Source organism: Arachis hypogaea, chromosome 3 (genome assembly GCF_003086295.3).
Source record: "Arachis hypogaea cultivar Tifrunner chromosome 3, arahy.Tifrunner.gnm2.J5K5, whole genome shotgun sequence".
Lineage (NCBI taxonomy): Eukaryota > Viridiplantae > Streptophyta > Magnoliopsida > Fabales > Fabaceae > Arachis > Arachis hypogaea.
Genome location: NC_092038.1, coordinates 123,488,757 through 123,512,215, shown reverse-complemented (window position 1 = coordinate 123,512,215; position 23,459 = coordinate 123,488,757). Strand labels below are relative to the sequence as shown.

The 23,459-nt window shown below is 35.7% G+C and overlaps 1 protein-coding gene and 1 long non-coding RNA gene across 3 annotated transcripts; one reads left to right on the top strand and one right to left on the bottom strand.

Moving 5' to 3' along the window:
• Positions 1 to 10,979: 10,979 nt before the first annotated feature.
• LOC112791231 (E3 ubiquitin-protein ligase RKP) lies at positions 10,980 to 19,962 on the top strand. Of its 2 annotated transcripts, none has more exons than XM_025833970.3 (11): positions 10,980 to 11,600; positions 12,094 to 13,729; positions 14,072 to 14,887; positions 15,621 to 15,781; positions 16,265 to 16,403; positions 16,829 to 16,912; positions 17,235 to 17,516; positions 17,605 to 17,736; positions 17,873 to 18,072; positions 18,253 to 18,457; positions 18,704 to 19,962. In XM_025833970.3, exons 2-11 carry the CDS (start codon positions 12,236 to 12,238, stop codon positions 19,001 to 19,003), a joined length of 3,813 nt encoding a protein of 1,270 aa, XP_025689755.1. In that variant the 5' UTR covers positions 10,980 to 11,600; positions 12,094 to 12,235; the 3' UTR covers positions 19,004 to 19,962. The 2 variants fall into 2 exon arrangements, with proteins under 2 accessions (XP_025689755.1, XP_025689757.1); XM_025833972.3 differs by having other exon boundaries at positions 11,254 to 11,778.
• A 1,302-nt stretch (positions 19,963 to 21,264) lies between these two features.
• Positions 21,265 to 23,235, bottom strand: LOC112791230 (uncharacterized). Its single transcript, XR_011880299.1, has 2 exons — positions 22,827 to 23,235; positions 21,265 to 21,552 (listed from the first exon to the last, which is right to left on the bottom strand). It is a non-coding gene; the product is annotated as an uncharacterized lncRNA (long non-coding RNA).
• Positions 23,236 to 23,459: the final 224 nt, after the last annotated feature.

Genomic DNA, 23,459 nt, shown 5'->3' with positions numbered 1-23,459 from the left:
AGCAGCCGGACCTCGAGAATAGAGTGGTGGAAAGGGGTTGCTGCCATGATTATAGGGTTTCATCGCCTTTTCGGTCTCTCCCTGCTCTCTTCTCGGTCTTCCTCCTCAATGCGTCTCGCTAAGGGCCGAGTGTAGATTATGGGGTCTTGTCGTCGCCTTGGTATTTTCCTGCTCTCCTCTTAGTCTTCCGACTCCGTGCAGGTCGGTGGGGAGCGAGAGCCCAGTGTATGCCTGGCGTGGTTCCTTCGCAGGCTTCTTCCTCAGGCTTCCCCTCTCCTTTGAGGAGACCGGAAACAGGGTTGACTTGGGCCGGGCTGGCAACGGTCCCTGGCCGCCAACTCCCTCTCGAGATTTTGCATCATGTGGCGCAACTCTTGCATTATCCTAGTGCTGTCGCTTCCCGTCCCTCTGAAAGGGCGTCTTTCCCGGGAACGAGAGCTAAACCCATCCCCACGGGAGGGGGATCTCGTGCGTTCGTGAGAAGAGGCTAAGGAGGCCGCCCTACTAGCTCGGTGGGCGTTATCCTCCACGCACGGCTCGCCTCCCTCTTGTCCTTCCACGGGGCCCAATAGAAAATCCATTCAAGCCAAAGCCAGTCCCCACAAACAGCGCCAATGTTCAGTTAGTCGGTTACTGAACTGGTCGAATGAGCAGATTGCGTAAAAGACACGAGAGACCTGGATCCGGGTTGCTTGGGCGTGATTAGACCTCCTGGGCTGACGCCGGAGGGAGAGGGAGAGAGCTTCCCAACCTCCTAGGTTGTTGGAATGGTGGGGGGGGGGAGCTACCTGCAAAAAGAATTCCGACGCTCAAGTCAAAATCCGTATAAGGTGGCAGGAAAGGTGAATGTATAGTGACGTACACGTGGGGAGGGGTAAGACCCTCCCCATATATACTCGGTACTAGGGTGGGTCTCACAGGAGCAGACCCACCTTTCAGGAAGTTTTCCTTCTCCAACTGGCTGGTTGCACGTAGATAGAGAGGTGTCACGTAGGTCATCCTTGATCCGGGTGAGGCGCGTCGTCGGGTCAGTGGTTTGTCCGACCCCAAACTTCTGCCTAGTTGAACTGGGCCGGAATAAATTATTTATATATTTATTATTTAAAATTGTCTCAATAATAATAACATTAATAATGATAATAATTTTTTATTGAGGACTTTTAATAAATTGGAATAAATTATATATTTATGGCTTTTAATTTAGTGAATTCAATGCATGGCTTAAAAAAAGAGTGGATGAATATAATTAATTTGATTAAATAATTTATTTGTATAATGTATAATAGTCATGTGATCAGTACAATCTATTTTGTTTCACAGATTTGTCATAAAAGTTATTAATTATGATAAAGGGGTCAAAAACAAAATTTATTCGAATGATCACATGTAGTCATGTACAATATGTAATTACTTATGCTAAAACAATTATATTACCGTTTTAATTACCGTTAATGTAGAATAGTTTTGATGTATCGATAATATAAACGGTTTTATATAGTCATTCAATAAAATACATATGTTTAGTCTTTTGTAAATGATGAAATTAAAAATTAGTTACTTTTATTAATATACCAATATATAATTAAATGTCTGATAAAAATTGTCTACACAATTAGTAATTAGTGAATGAAAAATCTTAAAATATAAATTATAATCGGACTTATTAATTAGCAACATCTTCGTAGTTAGATATATCTTCTTTAAAACTAGTTAATTTTATATTTTCCTCAATTTCATCTTCTAATTTTTCGTTCGACTATTTTAATGTCTGTTATAAAATAAATAAAAGATATATTAAATATAAAATAAAAACGTATAAATAAAAGATTTTAACATTAAAATAATTAGTTTAATAATGATTTATATATAATAATATTATATGTTGTAATGTGTATATATATATAAAGATAGCAAGAAGTATTAAAAGTAAAGAGAGAGAATTGTATTTATTTTGTTACTGTAGTTGTATTTTCCTTTTACCCCGTACATGCTTTTATAGGCATACAAGGCTTCACTTTTCAAACTTCATAAATATTGTCTTGCTTCTTTCAATATGGGAAAACTGAGCCATCCACATTAATGGGCATCCATTTTGACTATATTGATCTTATCACAACACTCCCCCTTAAATGCCCATTTAGGATTATTGCCTCGTTAAAACCTTACTAAAGAAAAATTTAGTGGAAAAAAAAACCTTAGTGAAGGAAAAGAGTACAATATCCTTTGTGATGGGGACTGTCTCATTAAAAACCTTGTCAAGAAAACCCAATGGAAAAAAAAACTTGACCAAGGAAAAAAGAGTACAGTATCCCCCTCTTGCCGACATCATTTAATGTCTCGAAATTGGCGCATCCCAATCTCATGTACCAATCTTTCAAAGGAGGATTTTGGGAGTGACCTTGTAAATAAATCTGCCAGATTATCACTTGAGCGGATCTGTTGAATATCAATTATCCCTTGATTTTGAAGATCATGAGTGAAGAAGAATTTGGGAGAAATATGCTTTGTTCTATCACCTTTGATGTATCCGCCTTTAAGCTGAGCAATGTATGCTGTATTATCTTCAAACAGGACAGTTGGAGCTATCTTATGATCAATCAATCCACATGACGACATAATATATTGAATCAGGCTCCTTAGCCAAAAACACTCGCGACTAGCTTCATGAATCGCTAGTATTTCAGCATGATTAGAAGAAGTTGCTGCTATTGTCTGTTTTGTGGACCTCCATGATATAGCTGTATCACCATATGTGAATAGATATCCTGTTTGAGATCTCCCTTTATGTGGATCAGACAAGTATCCAGCATCTGCATAGCCAACTAATTGTGACTTGGATCCATAGGGATAAAACAATCCCATATCAACCGTTCCATGAAGATATCGAAAGATCTGTTTGATTCCATTCCAATGTCTTCTGGTTGGAGATGAACTATATCTTGCTAGTAAATTCACAGCAAATGATATATCGGGTCGTGTATTATTAGCAAGATACATTAGTGCTCCAATGGCACTAAGATATGGTACTTCAGGACCAAGGATATCTTCATTTTCTTCTTTAGGACGGAATTGATCCTTCTCCACATCCAAAGATCTTACGATCATTAGAGTACTCAAGGGATGTGACTTATCCATATAAAATATCTTCAAGATCTTTTCTGTGTATGTTGTTTGATGAATAAAGATCCCATTTTTTATATGCTCGATCTGCAGGCCGAGACAAAATTTAGTTCTTCCAAGATCTTTCATTTCAAACTCTTCTTTTAGAGTTTTTATAATTGTTGGAATCTCTTCAGGAGTCCCAATGATATTTAAATCATCAACGTACACAGCAATTATAATGAACCCAGATGTAGTTTTCTTTATGAAAACACATGGGCAGATATCATCATTCTTGAATCCGTTTTTGGCCAGATACTCAGTAAGACGATTATACCACATTCGTCCAGATTGCTTTAGACCATATAAAGATCTTTGCAATTTGACTGAGTATAACCCTTGCGAATATTCATAGGATGGTTTAGATATCTTTAGTCCTTCAGGGACTTTCATATAGATATCCCGATCTAATGAGTCGTATAAATAGGCTATTACCACATCCGTTAAATGCATATGCAGTTTATGATATGCAGATAAACTGACCAAATAACGCAATGTTATCGTATCCACTACAAGGAAATACGTTTCTTCATAATCTATACCGGGCCTTTGTGAAAAACCTTGTGTCACAAGTCGGGCTTTATAGCGCACAACTTCATTTTTCTCATTTCGTTTTCTCACAAATACCCATCGGTATCCAACAGGTTTTACATCTTCAGGTGTACGGACTACAGGTCCAAAGACTTCACGTTTTGCAAGTGAGTCTAATTCAGCCTTCATGGCTTCTTTCCATTTTGGCCAATCATTCCTTTGTCGACATTCTTCGACTGATCTTGGATCAAGATCCTTATTTTCATGCATGATATTCAATGTCACATTATATGCAAATATTTCATTGACAATTGTCTTATTTCGGTCCCATTTCTCTCCTGTAAAGACATAATTTATCAAGATCTCATCATTTTCACAATTTTTAGGTACCTGAACGTCTTCTGGCGTTAATACTATATCAGAATTTTGAACAACTGTATGTGTCTCTACTATATCTTTTTCAACAGGAATATTATTTACCTCTTTTCTCTTTCGAGGATTTTTGTCTTTGGAACCGACAGGCCTGCCACGCTTCTGGCGTGAATTTGCTTCAGTGGCTACTTGTCCTACTGGACATCAATTCGAATTGGGGCATTTTCCGCTGGTATATAAGATTTAGTTATCCTCTTTGTATCGAAAAATGCATCAGGCAAATCATTTGCTATTCTTTGCAAATGTATAATCTTTTGAACTTCCAGTTCACATTGCCCAGATCGAGGATCTAAATGCATCAACGATGATGCATTCCAGTTAAGCTCCTTTTCAGGAAGCTTATTCTCTCCTCCTAATGTTGAAAATTTTGATTCATCAAAATGACAATCCGCAAATCGGGCTTTAAATACATCTCCAGTTTGTATATCAAGATACCTCACTATAGAGGGAATCATATCCAACATATATACCCAATTTTCTTTGGGGTCCCATTTTGGTGCGATTAGGTGGTGTAATGGGAACATATATCGCACACCCAAATATTCTTAAATGGGAAACATTTGGCTGCTGGCCAAAAACTAATTGCATAGGAGAGAACTGATGGTAACTCGTTGGCCTCAAACGAATAAGTGCTGTGGCATGTAAAATAGCATGCCCTCAAACCGAGGTTGGGAGATTTGTTCTCATAAGCAAGGGTATAACAATTAATTGGAGGCGTTTAATAAGCGATTCTGCTAACTCATTTTGTGCGTGAACATAAGCTACTGGATGTTCAACACTTATTCCATTAGCCATACAATAAGCATCAAAAGCTTGGGAAGTAAATTCACCAGCATTATCAAGACAAATTGCTTTGATTGGATTTTTTGGAAATTGTGCTTTTAATCGAATAATTGGAGCCACTAATCTCGCAAACGCCAAGTTGCGAGAGGACAATAAGCACACATGTGACCATCTCGAAGATGCGTCTATTAGGACCATAAAATATCTAAAAGATCCACATGGTGGATGAATAGGTCCACATATATCACCTTGAATCCTTTCTAGAAATTCAGGAGACTCAAATCTAATCTTTACTGGTGATGGCCTTAAAATTAACTTTCCCTGAGAATATGCAGCACAACAAAATTCACTAGTTTTAAGAATCTTCTGGTTCTTTAGTGAATGTCCATGGGAGTTTTCAATAATTCTCCTCATCATGGTTGTTCTCGGATGACCCAATCTATCATGCCAAGTTATGAATTCATTTGGGCTAGTAAAGTTTTGGTTTACGATGGCATGTGATTCTATTGCACTAATCTTGGTATAATATAACCCAGAAGAAAGTGAGGGTAATTTTTCTAATATAATCTTTTTATTTGAGTCATGAGTTGTGATACATGAGTACTCACGACTTCCCTCATTCATAGTCTCAATATGATATCCATTTCGGCGAATATCTTTAAAGCTCAACAAGTTTCTTCGAAACATGGTAGATAATAGTGCATTATTTATTATGAATTTTGTTCCTCCAGGAAACAAAATTATAGCTCTTCCGGAGTCTTCAATCACATTGCCTGAGCCAATAATAGTATTAACACATTCTTCTTTTGGCACCAGATAGGTAAAATATATATCACTTTTGATAATAGTGTGCGAACTTGCACTATCCGCAAGGCATACATCTTCATTATATATCCTTGTCATTTTTTTCAAAGACAAATAATAATAAAATAAGCAGTATGCACAGTTAAATTGAATACTTGCTCAGAATTATTTTTTTAAGAAATACTGCACATAATATCATATACTAAAATTTTATTTAAAAACATGACATATTTAATGATTTCAAAATTTCATAAACATTGATATTTCATTATTTATATACATCATATTTGAAACTCAAATACATAGAAAATAAAACTTAACAATAAGTTCTTTACATTATTTATTTACATGGATACTTAACAATCTCACATATTAAACTATTCCATCATTGATCAAATGACTAATATTCCCTTCAAGATCCTCAAAGAAATCAGATACATCATAATGAGTGGTGGAATTTTCAGCATCATTTGAAACAAAATTTGTTTCCTTTCTTTGTCATCCTTTTTCAAAGATGCCTGGTAAAGATCGACTAGGTGCCTTGGGGTACGACAGGTACGTGACCAATGGCCCTTTCCACCACAACGGAAACACTTATCCTCTGTTGATTTATTCTGCCCGATATTTCTTTCTTTATCCCACTTCTGGTGAGATCCTCTCTTTTGAATATAATTCTTTTTCCTTCCATAATTTTTCTTGTTATTAAAACTTTGCCATTTACCTCTTTTGGGATAATTTGCCGCATTTACTTCAGGAAATGGGGCGGCACCAGCTGGGCGCGCTTCATGATTTTTCAAGAGCAACTAATTGTTGCGTTCAGCAACAAGAAGGCAAGAAATTAACTCAGAATATTTTTTAAACCCTTTTTCTCGATACTGCTGCTACAGGAGCATATTCGAGGCATGGAAGATTGAGAAAGTTTTCTCCAACATATCATCAGTTATAAGGGTGCACATGGGCCGGGTGAAGCCGAGTTTGATGTGACCCAGACCCGACCCGAAATATACACCGGGTCTATTTATTAGACCCGAACCCGGCCCTAGACCCGATGAAACCAATACACTTTCGGGCCACAATTATACCGGGTGAAAATTGGGCCGTTAACATTACATTACGTTGATACCTTCTTGTAAACTAGCATGTAAAAATATCCAAATTTCCAAGGTTCCAACCATTAGTTAACATGGTAAAATTCACTTAGAAAAATATAACAAGAACCAATCATTCTTCGAAATTAAAGCATAACCACAATCAATACTAATATTGTCTAATAATACCAAATATTTAAATCAATACAAATAACACAATCTTATGTATTAGTCTAAAATCTTATGCATTCTAAACATAAAACATTAACTTATTGTCTTATAATGACTAATAACACAAAATATTAAGGTTTACAATACTTAAATTCCACGTAAGAATAGTCATGATCCATCACTAATAACACAAAATATTAATTGTGTATGATGACCGGGCCATCGGGCCGACTTCGGGTGACTCGAGCTATGGTCCGGACCCGACCCGAAATAATGACCGGGTCTATTTTGAGACCCGTACCCGACCATAAACCCGATGAAATCACTCCAAATTAGTTCCTAAAGTGTTCGAGACCGGGCCGGACCGGGTCTGTGCACCCCTAATCAGTTATATTTTTCCCACATAATTTCATTTGTGAGGTGATTCGAAACATTGCAGAATTATATTCATTTATGGATTTAAAATTTTGTAGACGCAAGTGCGTCCATTCATATCGAGCTTGAGGAAGTATCACCGTTTTCTGATGATTATACCTTTTTTCAAGGTCTTTCCAAAGATCTACAAGATCTTTTAATGTGAGATATTCATTTTTCAATCCTTTGTCAAGATGACGACGAAGAAAAATTATGGCTTTGGCTTTATCCTTCTGGGATGCATTATTTTCAGCCTTAATGGTATCTCAAAGATCCATTGAATCAAGATGGATTTCATCATCTAATATCCATGATAAATAATTATTTCCAGATATATCAAGAGCATTGAATTCAAGATGAAAGAGCTTCGACATAATAAAAAAATTTTTACCTGAGTCTTCCTAAAAATTTGATCAGAGTCTCGTGCTGATAACATGTTGTAAAATAAATAAAAGATATATTAAATATAAAATAAAGATGTATAAATAGAAGACTCTAACATTAAAATAATTAGCTCAATAATGATATATATATATATATATATATATATATATATATATATATATATATATATATATATAAAGATAGAAAGAAGTGTTAAAAGTAAAGAGAGAGAGAATTACATTTATTTTGTTATTGTAGTTGTATTTTCCTTTTACCCCGTACATGCTAGCTCAATAATGATTTATATATATATATATATATATATATATATATATATAAAGATAGAAAGAAGTGTTAAAAGTAAAGAGAGAGAGAATTACATTTATTTTGTTATTGTAGTTGTATTTTCCTTTTATCCCGTACATGCTTTTGTAGGCATACAAGGCTTCACTTTTCAAGCTTCATAAATATTGTCTTGCTTCTTTCAATATGGAAAAACTGAGCCACCCACATTAATGGGCATCCACTTTGACTATATTGATCTTATCACAACAATGTCTTTTTTTTTCACATCACATTTATCTTTCATTGTTGCCTCCCCATTAGTCACCCCTGATGCAACGTCTCTGAAAGAGTTCATCTCCTGCAGCTAAGGACAATTCATATTTATAATTTTTTAAAGGAGAATGTTAGGTAAATAATGACCATCTTAAACAACATGAATAATCATCAATCAAATAAAAATACACTACATCTCTAAATTAACCATCTAAATCTTAATATTAAAATAACCATCTGTACACCTAGTAAAATGAATATCCGATATATCTATTGTTTACATTGTTTAATATTTTCATTGTCTACCTATCCTTTTCCTTCTTTAAATTATTTTTATATACTATATGTTTGTCTTTACTACTTAAAATTTTTGAATCCGTCACTAAATTTGTACACAAAATAAATTGTAAACACATCTAAAATGAAATCATATTTTAAAATATTATTTAAACGATTTTAATGTCTCATTAAAAAAAATTTTCTTTTTTTAAAACTAAAAATGCACAGATGAAAATTTTTTTTTGTGTATGATTATTTTTATGTGTTTTGTTGAGTTTAATGAACTAAACTATAACTAAGATGATGACTAAACATTATTGAAATATTGTTAAATTATTTGTGTAATATATTTTGTTTAGTGTGCAGAAAAGTGATTTGATCTAACTGGCCTAAAAAGAATGAAACTGCCCCATTAAGCATGAAAGACAGGCCCACATACACACACTGTGGCCCGATACCAAGCTCAGCTTTATCAAGCCATTCATTCAAAATTTAATCCAAAGTTTGAACAGCTGAACCATGAAAAAGGAAGAAAAACAAGTTGACCCAAACCAAGTCCAAATTCGGTGATCCATAACCTAAACTCACACTTCACTAACCGGATAAACAAACTTCAATTCATTTGAATTCATTCTCACATCCACCGAACCAACAAACTCTCTCTTCTCTCTCTTTCTTTTCTTTCTTATTACATCACTCTCTGTACCAAAAAGAAAGAAAAAAAGAAACCACGGGAGTTAAGGCAAAAAGAAGAACAATAAGTTTGTTTTTGTTCTCAAGAAAGAAGAAAAAGAAAATGGACTACAACGAGAGAGAAGATCTCGATCACAAAAAAGATTATTTTTCCATTTGTACTTCACCAAAAAACAATGAATAAATCTTAGAGTCACAAGCACCATTCAAAAAACTATGAATATGTTGAAGTCAAAAGTGTTCAGTGGTTCATCAATGGTTAAGAAACAAATTTGGGGTCAAAGCAAAGATCAATGGCACAGATTCAAGAATATTGAAGAAAAAGGATGAAAGAGAAATGTATGGTTGAATGTCAATGTCCTGGTCCTCTTTCTCTTCTGACCACGTCAATGTGGATTCTGATTGTTGGAAAAAAAGATAAATCAAGTGTGGAAGATGATTCAAGCCCTGGAAGCTTCACTCCTCTATAACAGGGGTGAACGACCAAGGATTGAAGTAAGAGAAAAAGAGTACTAGTTTTGGTCCTCATAACTCCACGAACTGTTCTTATTATTCTCTTTCATGATTTTCACTTTGTAGTTCTTTTTTTTTGTTTAGTTTGTCTAAGTTTCATTAGAAAAAAGACAAACACGACGGGATTTGTAAGAAAAAGTCAATGAGAAAAAAAAGGTAGAGAGCTAGACTTGGAAAACAAGTCCAAGTTTTTTCAGAAATCCTTTGTTAGTATTTATATTTTGTATCATGATCGCGAGGGGATTTCCTTATAAGTTGAGTTAGCACTTTGCAGTGAAAAGTTAGGATGAGTCATAGTCAAGTTCAGGTTGGGTTAAAATCTGGATTTGTCCCAGATAGGATTGGAGTATATCCTAGGAAGAATTGGTAATTGTAATTTGTTGAAAAGATAGTGAAAATTTCATCATTGTTGTGGTGGAGACTGGATGTAAGCTACATTACACTTGGTAGCCGAACCATGATACATCTGTATGTCATTTTCTACTCTTTTCTCTGTTACTGGTTCTGTAACAAATGAGACAAAAATAAAGTATCTCCTAATTTATCTACTCAGACACAATTCACTATAGCAATTCTTACAAGCAATTATGTTTTGGCTCCTACCACGTTAGGAGATAAAATCTAAGTATTTCCTGTGTTCACTCAGAAAAAAGCAAAGTTATAAACTAAGTTAAAAGGAGGCCAAGATTCAACTCTTCTTTTCCTTAGCCACTAATTACTATCATGTTTGTGTTGGAGATTTTTTTTTTCACTACTTTATTGATTTGAAGTTTATAATATTAATATAATTTAAATGTGCTAATATTTAATTTTAGATGTGTTTATGTTGATTTTGGAATTATTTGTGTTTCTAGAAATTTTGGTATAAGTTTTTGGATGTTAATTTTATTCATGATAAAAATTAAAAAGAAAAATTATAAAATAACAATAAAGCCATCAATAAAATAGAAGAGTTAAGTCCCAAAAAATGAATGTTATATTTATATGTGGTAGTGATGTCGATAAAAAAAATTAAAGATACTGAAAATTAAAATTCAAAAAGTAATATTTTTTTTGAATGAAAAAAGAAAAAAATTTTAGAATATAAATTGAGATTGTTATAATTTTTTTTTTATAATAATCTCAATTTAAAAAAATAAATTATATCCCATTCATGTAAGCATTGGCAGCAAAAGTTGTGATTTTATTTTTAGATAGAGGGTTAAGCACCGCACCGCTTAAAACCAAAAGAAAAGTAGCGCACCGCATCGAACCGAACCGAACCAAACCCATTCCCGGTGAGAGGCGCGCACAGAGACGCTCGACGCACACACGTAGCACAACACAACACATGACAAAGATCCTTCACTAATCACTAATACGCACCCATCACTGTTCCCTGCACTGCAATTCCTCAGCCACAGAAACATCACGCAAAACTCAACACACTTGTCCTACCTTCATTAGCGCCGCCACTACTCACAACCAGTCACCCCCAGCTCCTATAATCGACACGTGCCCGTTCCTTACCCACGTTTTCCGGTGCTCATTCACACGGACTTCCCTTCACTTTCCACCCCCAAACTTTTTGCCACCAAAAAGCACAAAAAGAAAATAATCATTTTATTATTTATTTATTTATTTTGATTATTACAAGCCGCTGTTCCTCCTTATTCGGTCTCCTATTGTTTACTGTGAATAACGGAATATGTAATAAGTGCTTCTGTAGTCCAATCAATGGTGCCTCTGAAAACCCTAGCTAGTTAGCTACCTTTCGCCGCCTTGCCTTTGTCCACAGCACGAACCGCATCTGTAAGTTTTTCCTGTTATTTTATTTGATTAATTAATTAATTAATTAGTTAGATTATGCCAACTAGGAAGCCTTTTTCTTATTAATTGGGGCGCTATTAGGAGCTAATCTTTTTGGTTACGCCATTAAAACTTAAATTGAAGAATCCAGCAGTCCCAACATGTTTAATCTCCAACATTTGTTAGTATTTTATTTACTTGTTATTACTCATCACAATCATGTCTTCAACCTTCTCCGTTCCCCATAATCAATCACTTCATATTCTATTTTTTTTTTCGCTAATTGTACAATAAAAGTGATGAGAGGGTGAGAAATTGGAGCCCAGTTAGCTAATTTTTGCTTGGTTAAGGTGGCTTGTGCAATTTCCCCAGTTTTTTTTTTTTCATGCCAAGTTTTCGGCAAATTTTGATGCTTTTTTGTGCATTTGTCTTTTTTGATGTTTTATTTTGAGTTTTGCCTCTGAAGTCCTCTCACGCCGTACTGATTATTCCACAGTTTGGTTTTTTTGCATGGATCATGTTTATATGTTGAGTGCTGCGATTGACTTTTGCTGTGGGAAGGGAATTTGAAATTGGAAGAACAGTCAGCTGCCTAAAGGGGTAGCTGAGAGGGATAGTGCCCTGTGTGTCTGTCACAGATGGGTGAAGAGGGCCTGCGTCTTGGTGGGTTTTCAGCTGGTCTGGCAGTGATACTGAATGATGAGGACAAGAAAGATAATTCATCGAAGACTCGGCTTCTTTCTTGTTGTGATGATTTGGGTCATGAATCTGTGGAGCGAACCCTTGAATATGTGTTTGGTCTTCCCAACAGATCACTCAATCCAGTGACTGATCCAATTGACAGCAACTTTATCCGCTCCATCATTAGGAATGAGTTCTCTAGGTTTAATGCGAAATCCAGGGATTCATGTGGTGAAAGAGATGGGATTTTTATTGCTGGAGGTGGATCTGGGATTGTTGGCCTGGAAAGTTCCAGCATATGTGGTGATATTACAATCATTAAACTGCCTTTGCTTGTAGAAAGCTTGGCGAATTTCAGTAGTGCCAGGGCCAATGTTTGTGTTTGGAAAGGAAAATGGATGTATGAAGTTATATTAGAGACGTCAGGTATACAGCAGCTGGGTTGGGCTACTATTTCTTGCCCTTTCACCGATCATAAAGGTGTTGGTGATGCTGATGATTCGTATGCATATGATGGGAAAAGAGTTAGCAAATGGAACAAGGATGCTGAGACTTATGGTCAGTCATGGGTTGTTGGCGATGTCATTGGGTGTTGCGTAGATTTAGAACGTGATGAAATACTATTCTTCAGGAACGGTAATCCACTTGGTGTGGCATTCCGGGGGATACGAAAAATGGGTCCTGGTTTTGGGTATTATCCTGCGATCTCTCTCTCCCAGGGTGAAAGATGTGAATTGAATTTTGGGGGCCGCCCCTTTAAGTTTCCAATTGAAGGTTACTGTCCTCTCCAGGCTCCCCCGTGCAAGACCTACTTTGTATCCAGGTTGCTGGAATGTTGGTCAAGGCTGTTGGATATGCATTCTGTGGAGAGGTCCGAGTATTCTTTAGTTCAGAAATTGAGAAGAGTAAAGAGGTTTCTTTCATTGGAAGAATTTTTTCATCCTGTCTCTCATGCAATAGCTAGGGAATTTTTCTATGAACTTGATGCAGATGCTGGCAACAAAGAGTACATGGTTTGGGGTCCAGTGCTGTCTTTCTTGTTTGATGTGTTTAGATTGCCTGCACCCCATGATTATTCAAGCCTGGATAAAGTTGTTGACGTTCTGCTACAATTTCAAGGTTCACATTTGCTGTTTGAAAACATCATAGATGCTCTTTCCGGTGGTTGTAAAATAGCCCCATTAGTTCTCACTGAATGTCCTTATTCTGGATCATATGCTCACCTCGCCTTGGCCTGTCATTTATTAAGACGAGAGGAACTTATGGTGCTTTGGTGGAAGTCACCAGAATTTGAATTCATGTTTGAAGGTTTTCTGTCACAAAAGGCTCCGAACAAACATGATCTCGAGTCCTTGATACCGACTGTTTGGTGGCCTGGTTCATGTGAAGATGCAACTTATGCAGACAATATGATGTTGACAACCACAGCTTTATCTGAATCAATCAGCAAGGTAAATTCTTTCTGCTTGGCCGTGTAACTTCATTTTCAGTCAGAATATTTGAATTGAATATTCTTTGCCTAAATTATCTTTATCCTTCTGTTGGGGAGCTGTGAAGATGCAACAAGTGAACTATACAAATGAACTTAGTCTCACTTTATCATGTAAACATTAGGCTTATATAAAATACAACATCATGCTATTAATGAAGTGGTTTCATTGCTCTACAGTTTTTTTATGTTCAAGAATATTCTTTTTTTTTTTCCCAGTTGACATTGTGGGTTAAGTTATTGGAATTTATTGTTCTGCGGGATACCCCGTTCACAGTTTATTAATCTACTCTTCCGTGTGCAGATTGAGGAGAAGCACAGGGATCTTTGTCGCTTAGTGATACAGTTTATACCACCTTCAACGCCTCCTCAGTTGCCTGGGTCTGTTTTTAGAACATTCTTACAAAGCCTTTTACTAAGGAACAGAGGTGCAGACAGAAATGTCCCGCCCCCAGGAGTTTCTAGCAATTCAGTTCTTGTTTCAACTTATTCAGTGATACTCCATTTCCTATCTGAAGGATTTGAATTGGGTGACATCTGTGGCTGGTTAAAGGGCTGCAAATCAGATACTGGTTTTCTACATAGAGGTGGCGAACAAAGATTCCCTGTTAGTTTGTTAGTGAAAAATGATCCGCTTAAAACTGATATTTCCAGGCTTGGCGGATCCTACAGCCACTTATCAAAAGTACACCCTGTGATTGATTATGAAATGGAAGTGGTTAGATGGGACGAAGGCTGCATGGATGATGAAGAAACCAGAGTTACTCATTCAAGCAGGCAGAAGCCCTGCTGTTGTTCTAGTTATGATTCTGATTTTACAAGAAACTTGAAGGATCCTGCCAAATACAGAGCCAAAGGTTCTCGTGGCCATTGTAGTTCTATCCCAGAGAGGTCTGCTCATGTCACTGCTGAATGCAGTGAGGGCAGTTTGGAAGATGAGATAACTGATAAATCTGCCTCCAGTGATCAATCTGAACCTGAGTATGGTTACCGACAGATGCACCATACAAAAACCGTCTCAAAGGATATTGATATGCCTACAGCTGCACTACTAGAAGAAGAGCTACTTGATGTTTTGCTGTGGTTGTATCATGTTGGTCTTGCATCAAATTTTAAGCAGGTGAGGCCTTGAGGGGATAAGGTTGATCAAATTTATAAATACGTAATGAGTTTTTATTCATAGGATATTTCTTTGAAATGGCCTAACCTAATAGAAATTGAGAATGAAAAATGTAAAGGGGTTGTGGTGGTGCTACACAAGCTAGTCTCCTAACCCAGTAATAACTAGCTGTGCTCCACTAAGGTTACATCCTATTGTTTTAGGGTCAAGTTTTATGCTGTGTTATGCAAAAAGGAACTGATGTCTAAATCGAAGTCCCTGAGTTGAAGTGTTTAACTCCTTGGTTAAATTATGGTGACCTCCCTTACAGGCCTCCTTGTTTCAGAAATTGGTTTTACAGATGGCCGAGTGTATGTATACTGTGTTTTTTTTTTTTTGGGGGGGGGGGAGGGGGGATATTGTAATGAAATAGGTGAATGTAATTCCTGAAACAAGAGGAAGGGTGACTGCAACTATACAACCCTCAAGAATGGCGGTATAATTTATCCCAACTGTTTCTAGCTGTTATCCTCAACTCTTACATGTCAGTTATGATGAGAATCTTTATTTATGATGAGAAATTATCTGAGTAATTGCTAGAAAATCATGTTTTTTGTAAAAGTGGAACCAATTATGACAATCTTCTTCTGATTCCCATGATTCAGTTCTTGCATATGTTGTACTCAATGGTTTAATTGTTTCCAAAAAATCCATGACACTTGTCCTGAACATGAGGTTTCTTCCCATTTTGTAGGCATCATATTACATGACACATCAGGCACAGTCAATCTTACTTTTGGAGGAAACTGATAAACAAATAAGAGAAGGAGCCTGCAGTGGGCAACTGAAGCTTTTGAAGGAAGCCCGGAATGAGTATAGAGAAGAGGTTATTGATTGCGTCAGGCATTGTGCTTGGTAAGATGACATATAGAGGAGCTTTTCAACTAATCTTATTTATTTCTACTTTTATTATCTTATGTATATGTTTCCACTTTTTGGCAAACTACATTATGATTAACTTATAGTTATGTTTTGTTATTAGTTTCAAATTTAGATTGTTGTTATTGTTATGCCGAGGCTCACTGGGTGTGTATAAAGCATTAAAGTTATTGAAACTGATGGCACATTTTGAACATCTTTATAACCTCTCATTTGTTTGGTCAGCATTATAAAAGCTTTCAGGATGATATCCTGATAAAACTTGAAGACCTAACATATATGTTTTGGTCCTCAGTGATTTGTACTTTATTCTGAAGTGCATTTATATTTTTCTGGATGCTTCTCAATTATTAATATTCTTTACAAGAAGAAAATAAATATTATTTCTTGAGAACCCTGAGCTGTATATTATTGGTTTTCCTGACATTCTCGGTTTTTTTGGGGCATCTTGTTTCACAGGTTTCGCATCTCTCTGTTTGCACGATGGAAGCAGAGAGGAATGTTTGCACTCTGCATGTGGGTTGTCCAGTTGCTGCTGGTTTTGAGCAATATGGATTCTGTGTTTGTCTATGTCCCTGAATATTACTTGGAAGCTCTGGTAAATAAGCAATCATCTTTTTGCTTCAGCTAGATGCAGAAAAACAAGTGTTAATTTGTTTCTTTTTTTAATTCTCTCTCCTTCTCTGATGTTTATGTTGCTCATCTGTCCGACATATTGTCCTCGGCCTTCGATACACTTTGTGGCCCTGCTGAGCAAAGAATCATAAGAAGTACAAAGTTTTCTAAGAATTGGGCTTGTGCGATTTTTCTATAAACAGTTTGCAGACATTTTTAATTCCTCTAATATGAATTGAGGTTAAGCTTATTTTGGGTCAAACATAGCATATAATCAAAAGCTTTTTGTGATAGATTTTGAAAATATAAAATCAATAATATTATATCCTAAGATCATGCTTGTCCCAAGCATGCTATCAATAATTAAGTATCTTTTATTATTTATGTTAATTTTGATTCCTTATACAGGTTGATTGCTTTCATGTATTGCGGAAAAGTGATCCTCCGCTTGCTCCATCCACAAGTTTCATTAAGCGAGGACTTAATTCATTTGTATGTGCTTCTTTTCAAACTTATTTCTCCATTTTCTTCTAGGTTTTTCAATATTGGATGTTATTTTTGCATGTAAAGACGTACTTGGAAGGTGGATATCTCTTGCTGTGCATTTTGAGTAAATGCATTTTTAGGCCAATGGCATTGTTATTGCCCTAGCAGATATAAGTCGGTATTCTAGAGTTATGCACTCCTCTGATATGATGGAATTTTATTATTTTCCATTATGCATGATCCAAAATCTACAAATTAATCGACATTTTTAGTCTTTGTATGATGGGTATTGGGTTCTAAAGTATACAAATTGGTTATCTTAAATCAGGTTACCTTTGTTGTCACTCATTTCAATGATCCAAGAATATCGAGTGCAGATCTTAGGGATCTTCTTCTTCAGTCTATATCTGTCCTGGTTCAATACAGGGAGTATTTGACTGCTTTTGAGAGCAATGAGGCAGCCACCCATAGAATGCCAAAGGCTTTACTGTCAGCATTTGATAACAGATCTTGGATCCCAGTTACAAACATACTTCTGCGATTATGCAAGGGTTCTGGTTTCGGTTTTTCGAAAAATGGAGAATCATCTTCATCATCATTTCTTTTCCAAGTATGTGATATCCATATTTTGTTAACCTGTAATTTTGCATGGGTCTGTCACTCAATTTTTTTCCCTGTTGCCTCTTAATCCAATGCAGAGGTTGCTAAAAGAAGCTTGCACAAATGATGAAGGATTGTTTTCAGCTTTTCTAAATCGTCTATTTAATACACTTAGTTGGACCATGACTGAGTTTTCAGTTTCTGTTAGAGAAATGCAAGAAAAATACCAGGTATGAATATCTGTTTCATCCGTTATTGAGTTTGCAGCTTGTCTTGTTTTCTGTGCTTGCAAAGTTAGAGTTTCATGGTTGATTTTGATATACCTCTCTAATTCAATTAATTTATTGTTGAAACATGCCTTTTCAGGTAGTAGAGTTTCAACAAAGGAAATGCTCTGTCATATTTGATCTTTCATGTAATCTTGCAAGGATTTTAGAGTTCTGCACTCGTGAGATTCCTCAAGCATTCCTGTCAGGACCAGAAACAAACTTGCGGAGGTTAACTGAGTTGATTGTGTTTATCTTAAATAACATTATCTCTGCAGCGGATGCTGAATTTTTTGACATGTAAGTCCTGATCCTGTGACTTGAAACTTGGTTTTATGGTTTGCTATTGAATTAAAATTCTTACTCAAGTTATTGGTTGTTATTCTTACTGGTAGTCAAATCTTATTGTAACAATCTTTTTAAATGGAACCATGTTGGTTGGCTGAATTCTGACTCTCTTTTCTAAAATAATAATCTCAGGTCCGTTAGACGAAATGGTCAATCTCCAGAGAAAGTAAACCGGGGCATGATTTTGGCTCCCCTTGTCGGGATGATCTTAAATTTGTTGGATGCTACCAACTTGGCAGAATTTCAAGAAAACAACTATCTCGTGGATGTTTTTGCAAGCATGGACTGTCCAAATACTGTCCATTATGGATTCCAATATCTTCTTGATTTTAACTGGGTTAGTTGCGTCACCATTTAATTTATGCTATTGATTCTTGAATAATCTTAATGCCTTGTATTCTCTTAATGCAACTTCATGTTAGTATCATTTAACTGAGGCCAATTACCTTTTTCTCCAACTTCTGGTGCTAGCTAATTCTATAAATTAGAATTATACTCAACAGGCTTCTAAGTTTGTCGAGTCTTGAGTGTAAGTTTTCTTTGAGACTGATGGTTAACAGCTTTGTGCTCTTGATTTTTCCAGGATGGTTCTTCTAGTGGGGACGCTTATGCTGCAAAATATGAGCCGCTTGAGAATTTTCTGAGCCTCCTTACCTGCCGCGTTGTGGAACAACTTGAGAAAGTGGATTGTGTGGGTGAAACTGATGCTGAGGATAGAATATGCTGCATATGTGTAACATATGAAGTGGATGCCTTGATTGAACCTTGTTTACACAAGTGTTGCTATGGCTGTATAACCAGGCATCTACTGAATTGCCAGAGATGTTTCTTTTGCAATACAACAGTGACTAGTGTTCGCAGAATGGATGAAAAGACGGGCTAAGGAGCTTTCTTTTTTGCAGTTACTTGGCCCCAGGTGGAAGTTGAGCCAGCTAGTGACTGATTATTTGCTTCTCCATAAAGCCGATGCTTGAAAAGTAGCATGCGGATAGGAACCAAATGTCAAAAAACAGGGTGAACGGTGAATGGAAGTAGTTGGAAAGGATTCATGATAGAATATTATTCAGAAAATGGCTAGGTGCTCTTGCATAATACTTGAGGTGAATATGTGTTTTGGGGGGTTAATGTGTTGCCAGCAACTCGCCAATGTGAATTGTGGAATTTATAGGCTACGCCAGAGTGCATGATTATGTGAAATTTGCGATGTCAGCGGCAAGGAAAATCCCCAAGCAACTCTTCATTGTTCACTGGATTTGTTTCGAAACTTTGAATGCAGCCATTATGTAGAGTGCAACTGAAGCAAAGCACTATCCACTATCCACTCAGGAAACTTGAACCTAATCTGCATGTCTCATCAGACTCTGTTCTGATTGACATGTATTCCATATTTGGATCCGTTGGTCATTGTCATACAAGGAATGTCATAACATGGTTGCAAACTTTGACTAGGTGCAACAGCAACTACCATATAGGAAGAAAACACCATCTTCAGGTGATACAGCAGATGAGTACTGAAAAGAGCAAATTGCAAAAATCTCAAAAGCTTGCACCACCTGCTGGATATCATGCCATATCAATCATTGGTGATTTGTATTAGAGCCCAGCGCTGAGAAGCTTGGACTTCAAAATCAGCCGAATGAAATCATTGTAAAGAGACGTAAGATTTCATGCTGGTAGATTTAGTTGGGATCAAATCACCTACTATTTGTAGAGCATAAATTTTGACCAATTCAATCATTTAGTTATGCATCCTTGGTTTTAGTCAGAGTCTTCAATTTTGTAAAATATAAATGATAGTGTATATCTTTATTGATTTATCATATCAAATTAGCTTAAATATAAGTGGCATGAGTTTCCAACGGGATAATTACAATTACAAAATAAACTTATTGCTAGTATCTTGTTGAAATATCTACAAAAATATAAGATTTTCATTGAATTATTGGACTTCCAAGTATAAAAGGAACTAGCATTTCGGCATTTGTAGTACATGGAGGAAGCATTCTTGATTTCCTTGCAAGTTAAACAGTGAACAATGGTGGAGAAACACGAGCAAAAACGGCATTAATGATTCAGCTATCTTGGTTTTGAACCTTAATTGAGAGGGGTCCCCCACCCACCGTATCTTTCAGCCAATCACCTTCTTCAATAAGTCATTATCATCCTGCTTTTTCAAATCTACTTTGCCAGTAACAAGATCCTATATTGAAGTGCATAAATGATAAATGTGGCGTGACCTTTGATGCGAACGCAAAGCTGTTACGCCCACTGCCTTTTTAATCTGCTGCCAAACGCAGCCTTGATTTTAAAATTACAACTCTAATTTTTTACCTAACATCATGCATGTTGGATTGTTGGGTGATTGGGTCCAATGGTCGCCTTGGTCGGCTGTCTCAATTCAACATTCACCATCCAAATTTTATAATAATCAACAAAAACCATTGGCACCACCGCAAGTTGCCCATCACATCAATTACATATACTGTTGAGTAATAAACTAATAATATATACTACTAATAATTCTCTTAATTATTTTCTTAATATTAAAACACAATATACGAGTCAAATGTATTTATTATGTTGAAAACAGTATAAGCCAATCAAAGTCTTTGTTGGAAATTACTAAAAACATATATAAACCAATCAAATTCTTTGTTGAAAATTACTAAATATATATTTATAATTATAGTTAACGAGATTCATATACTTTTTCTAAGGAGGATGGTACCATCATGGCTAATATATCTACCATTATATACAAATTTTTACTTCTAAAATATCTTTCATCATATATAATGTATACAAGTTTATTTTGTTAATCCCAAAAGTTAAGTCCATATCATCTTGGTAAATTTGAAACTTTCTATAAATATAATATTAATGTCCATTAATATACTGGTATATTATATAAAGCCGTTCAGTGAAAATTAAGACATTGGTTTATTTATTTATTGATTGATAAAATTTAAGAAAGTAGTTTGTTCGAGTCGACAACTTCATTTCTTTTCCCTTTTATCTTTATTCTGATGATGTTATATAGTGGAAACCTCATTACTCCACAAGGATGGAAACTTCTCCTTAATCCTTATGTAACATGAAATTATGGAGAAGGAGAACAGTACAAAGAACCAAATAAAAAAAAAATGAATAATAATGGAACTTTCTTATCATGATAAATGACAAGGAACATATACAATGTTGATAATCAAACTAACTCTCTTTTCTTTTCCTAGGCCTTCGGATTGGAGGACTATCAGATTCAGTAGAATCCAATCCAAGACATTTGAGAAATGCTACTCTAGCTAATTTGAAATAATGACAAGGGTGAAGGAAATACAATGGTGAACCCTCTCTTTCTGCAATCTCTTCTCTCACTGTCCTTGTGCTTGAGCTTGTTTCTATCTCACCTTTTATACTTAAGTTCTCTGCCCCCTGCCCATGGTACAACATAATTCTCATATTTAGTCTCATGCAAAACAATACATACATTAATAGGAACATTTTAACTTCTAACACAAGTTCAATTAAGTATGCAAAGATCACAATTCCAACAATGTTATATAGCAATGACAAATGCAACTCATCAACATAATTTTTTACTTTTTATTTTTTCTAAATAAGGAAAAGGACAGCAAGAAGTTAATGAACACGGAGAATGGGTTATTAAGTGTTGCTTTGTATTTATTGGCAAAAGAGGAGTTGATTTTCCATCATACTCTCAGTAGATTGGATATAATACTTCAATAGATGAAGTCATGACTCTGATTCAACCAGCACACAGATATCAAATCGAGTTTATTCACCGATTTAGGGATTTTTTAGGAGACAATTTACATGAGAAAGCTCAAAAGGTCGATGATTTAAAGCGTAGAATATACATGGTATCTTAAATGGTAAAATCATAGTGTGAATGTAACAACCAAAGTTTAAAAACATTTGTTAAGGTGGGCTTTAGAGGCAAATACAACATACAAATATACAATGATATTGCGTTCATTTTTGTGTGTTAACAACTTAACATACCTAATAAAACATGGAGCCTAATTTAGCAAGTTTGTTGTAAATTTATTATAAGTATTCGTTATTGAAGGTACGAGATTGATAACATATGGTTAAATCACAACAAAATAGTAAGGAGATTAGTCGGATTTTAACCTTGAATGTTTTTAATCCGATATTTGTCCCATATGAAACTGGAACAGTTCCTTCCTAATCCTGAAAAGTCACAAAATGAGGTACCCTCACCAACTAGTCAAGGGCATTTCAGAAGCTGCATCCTCCATTTCCAATTCAGAGAAACAGCTTTTGAAGTCAAAGCCCAGTTTGAAGGGTGGATTTGAACGGAGGATAATTTTATGTTGTGATTTCTGAATTCACTATATTTAACATTATTCTCACAGAGATGAAGAGACACAATCTAGTATCCCCAAGTAACAAGAGAAATCAACTTGTACCAAAATAACAACAAATTGTTACAATAGTTAAAGTACAAATTAAGGAAAAACAAAAACAAAAAAGGCAAAAAAAAAGTCGTGTTTTTTCTTCAAGTCAAAGCGATCTCATATTCTAGACTTACTCCAAAAGAAAACAAGAGAGAGAACAAGATAAGATCTTTATGGTGGGAGATGCATGAGAATCCAAAAGGGTATAAGGCAAAAGCAAAAAGAAGAAGAATGGGGGGAGCTGAAGGTAGGTTAGACGTGTACCCGTGTATGCTGAAGACGGTTGGTGAGAGCGGTGGAGGTAGAAACATGGTGGTGGTGGTTGTTGCCGTTGACTAGTGATTTTTGACGAAGAAGACTGGTGGCAGCAGATGCAGAAGAAGGAGAAGCGGTGGAAGAATCATCAAAAGAAAGGAGAAAGAAGAGAGCAAGGAGAAGGAAGAAAACAATGAGCTGAATCCAAATGAGGCATGGGATCCTAGAACTCTCTAAGCTCAGCTCCTCTCCAAAATCCAACATATCTTTTGAAGAGAGGGAGTGGCACAACCACAACACAACAAGCTCTTTTCAGTTTTCACCAACAAAATAATATAACATACATTAATAATAACACAGCTCTCAGAAACGCTAATCAACCTCACAAGTCTCAACCAAGTTCCACGCAAACTTCCCCTGCGCGTGCATCTACTCGCTCCAACACTTTCTTTCCAATAAAAAAAAAAACAGAATGCTAGGCAAATAATGATTATTTTGAACAACATGAACAACCACCAATCAAATAAAAATATATTATACTCTAATTTAATGTTATTAGTTAAATTTATTCTTTTAACTCTATTAATTCACATTATTTAGTATATTTACACATTGTTCAAAAAGTTGTTAGTCACCTATACT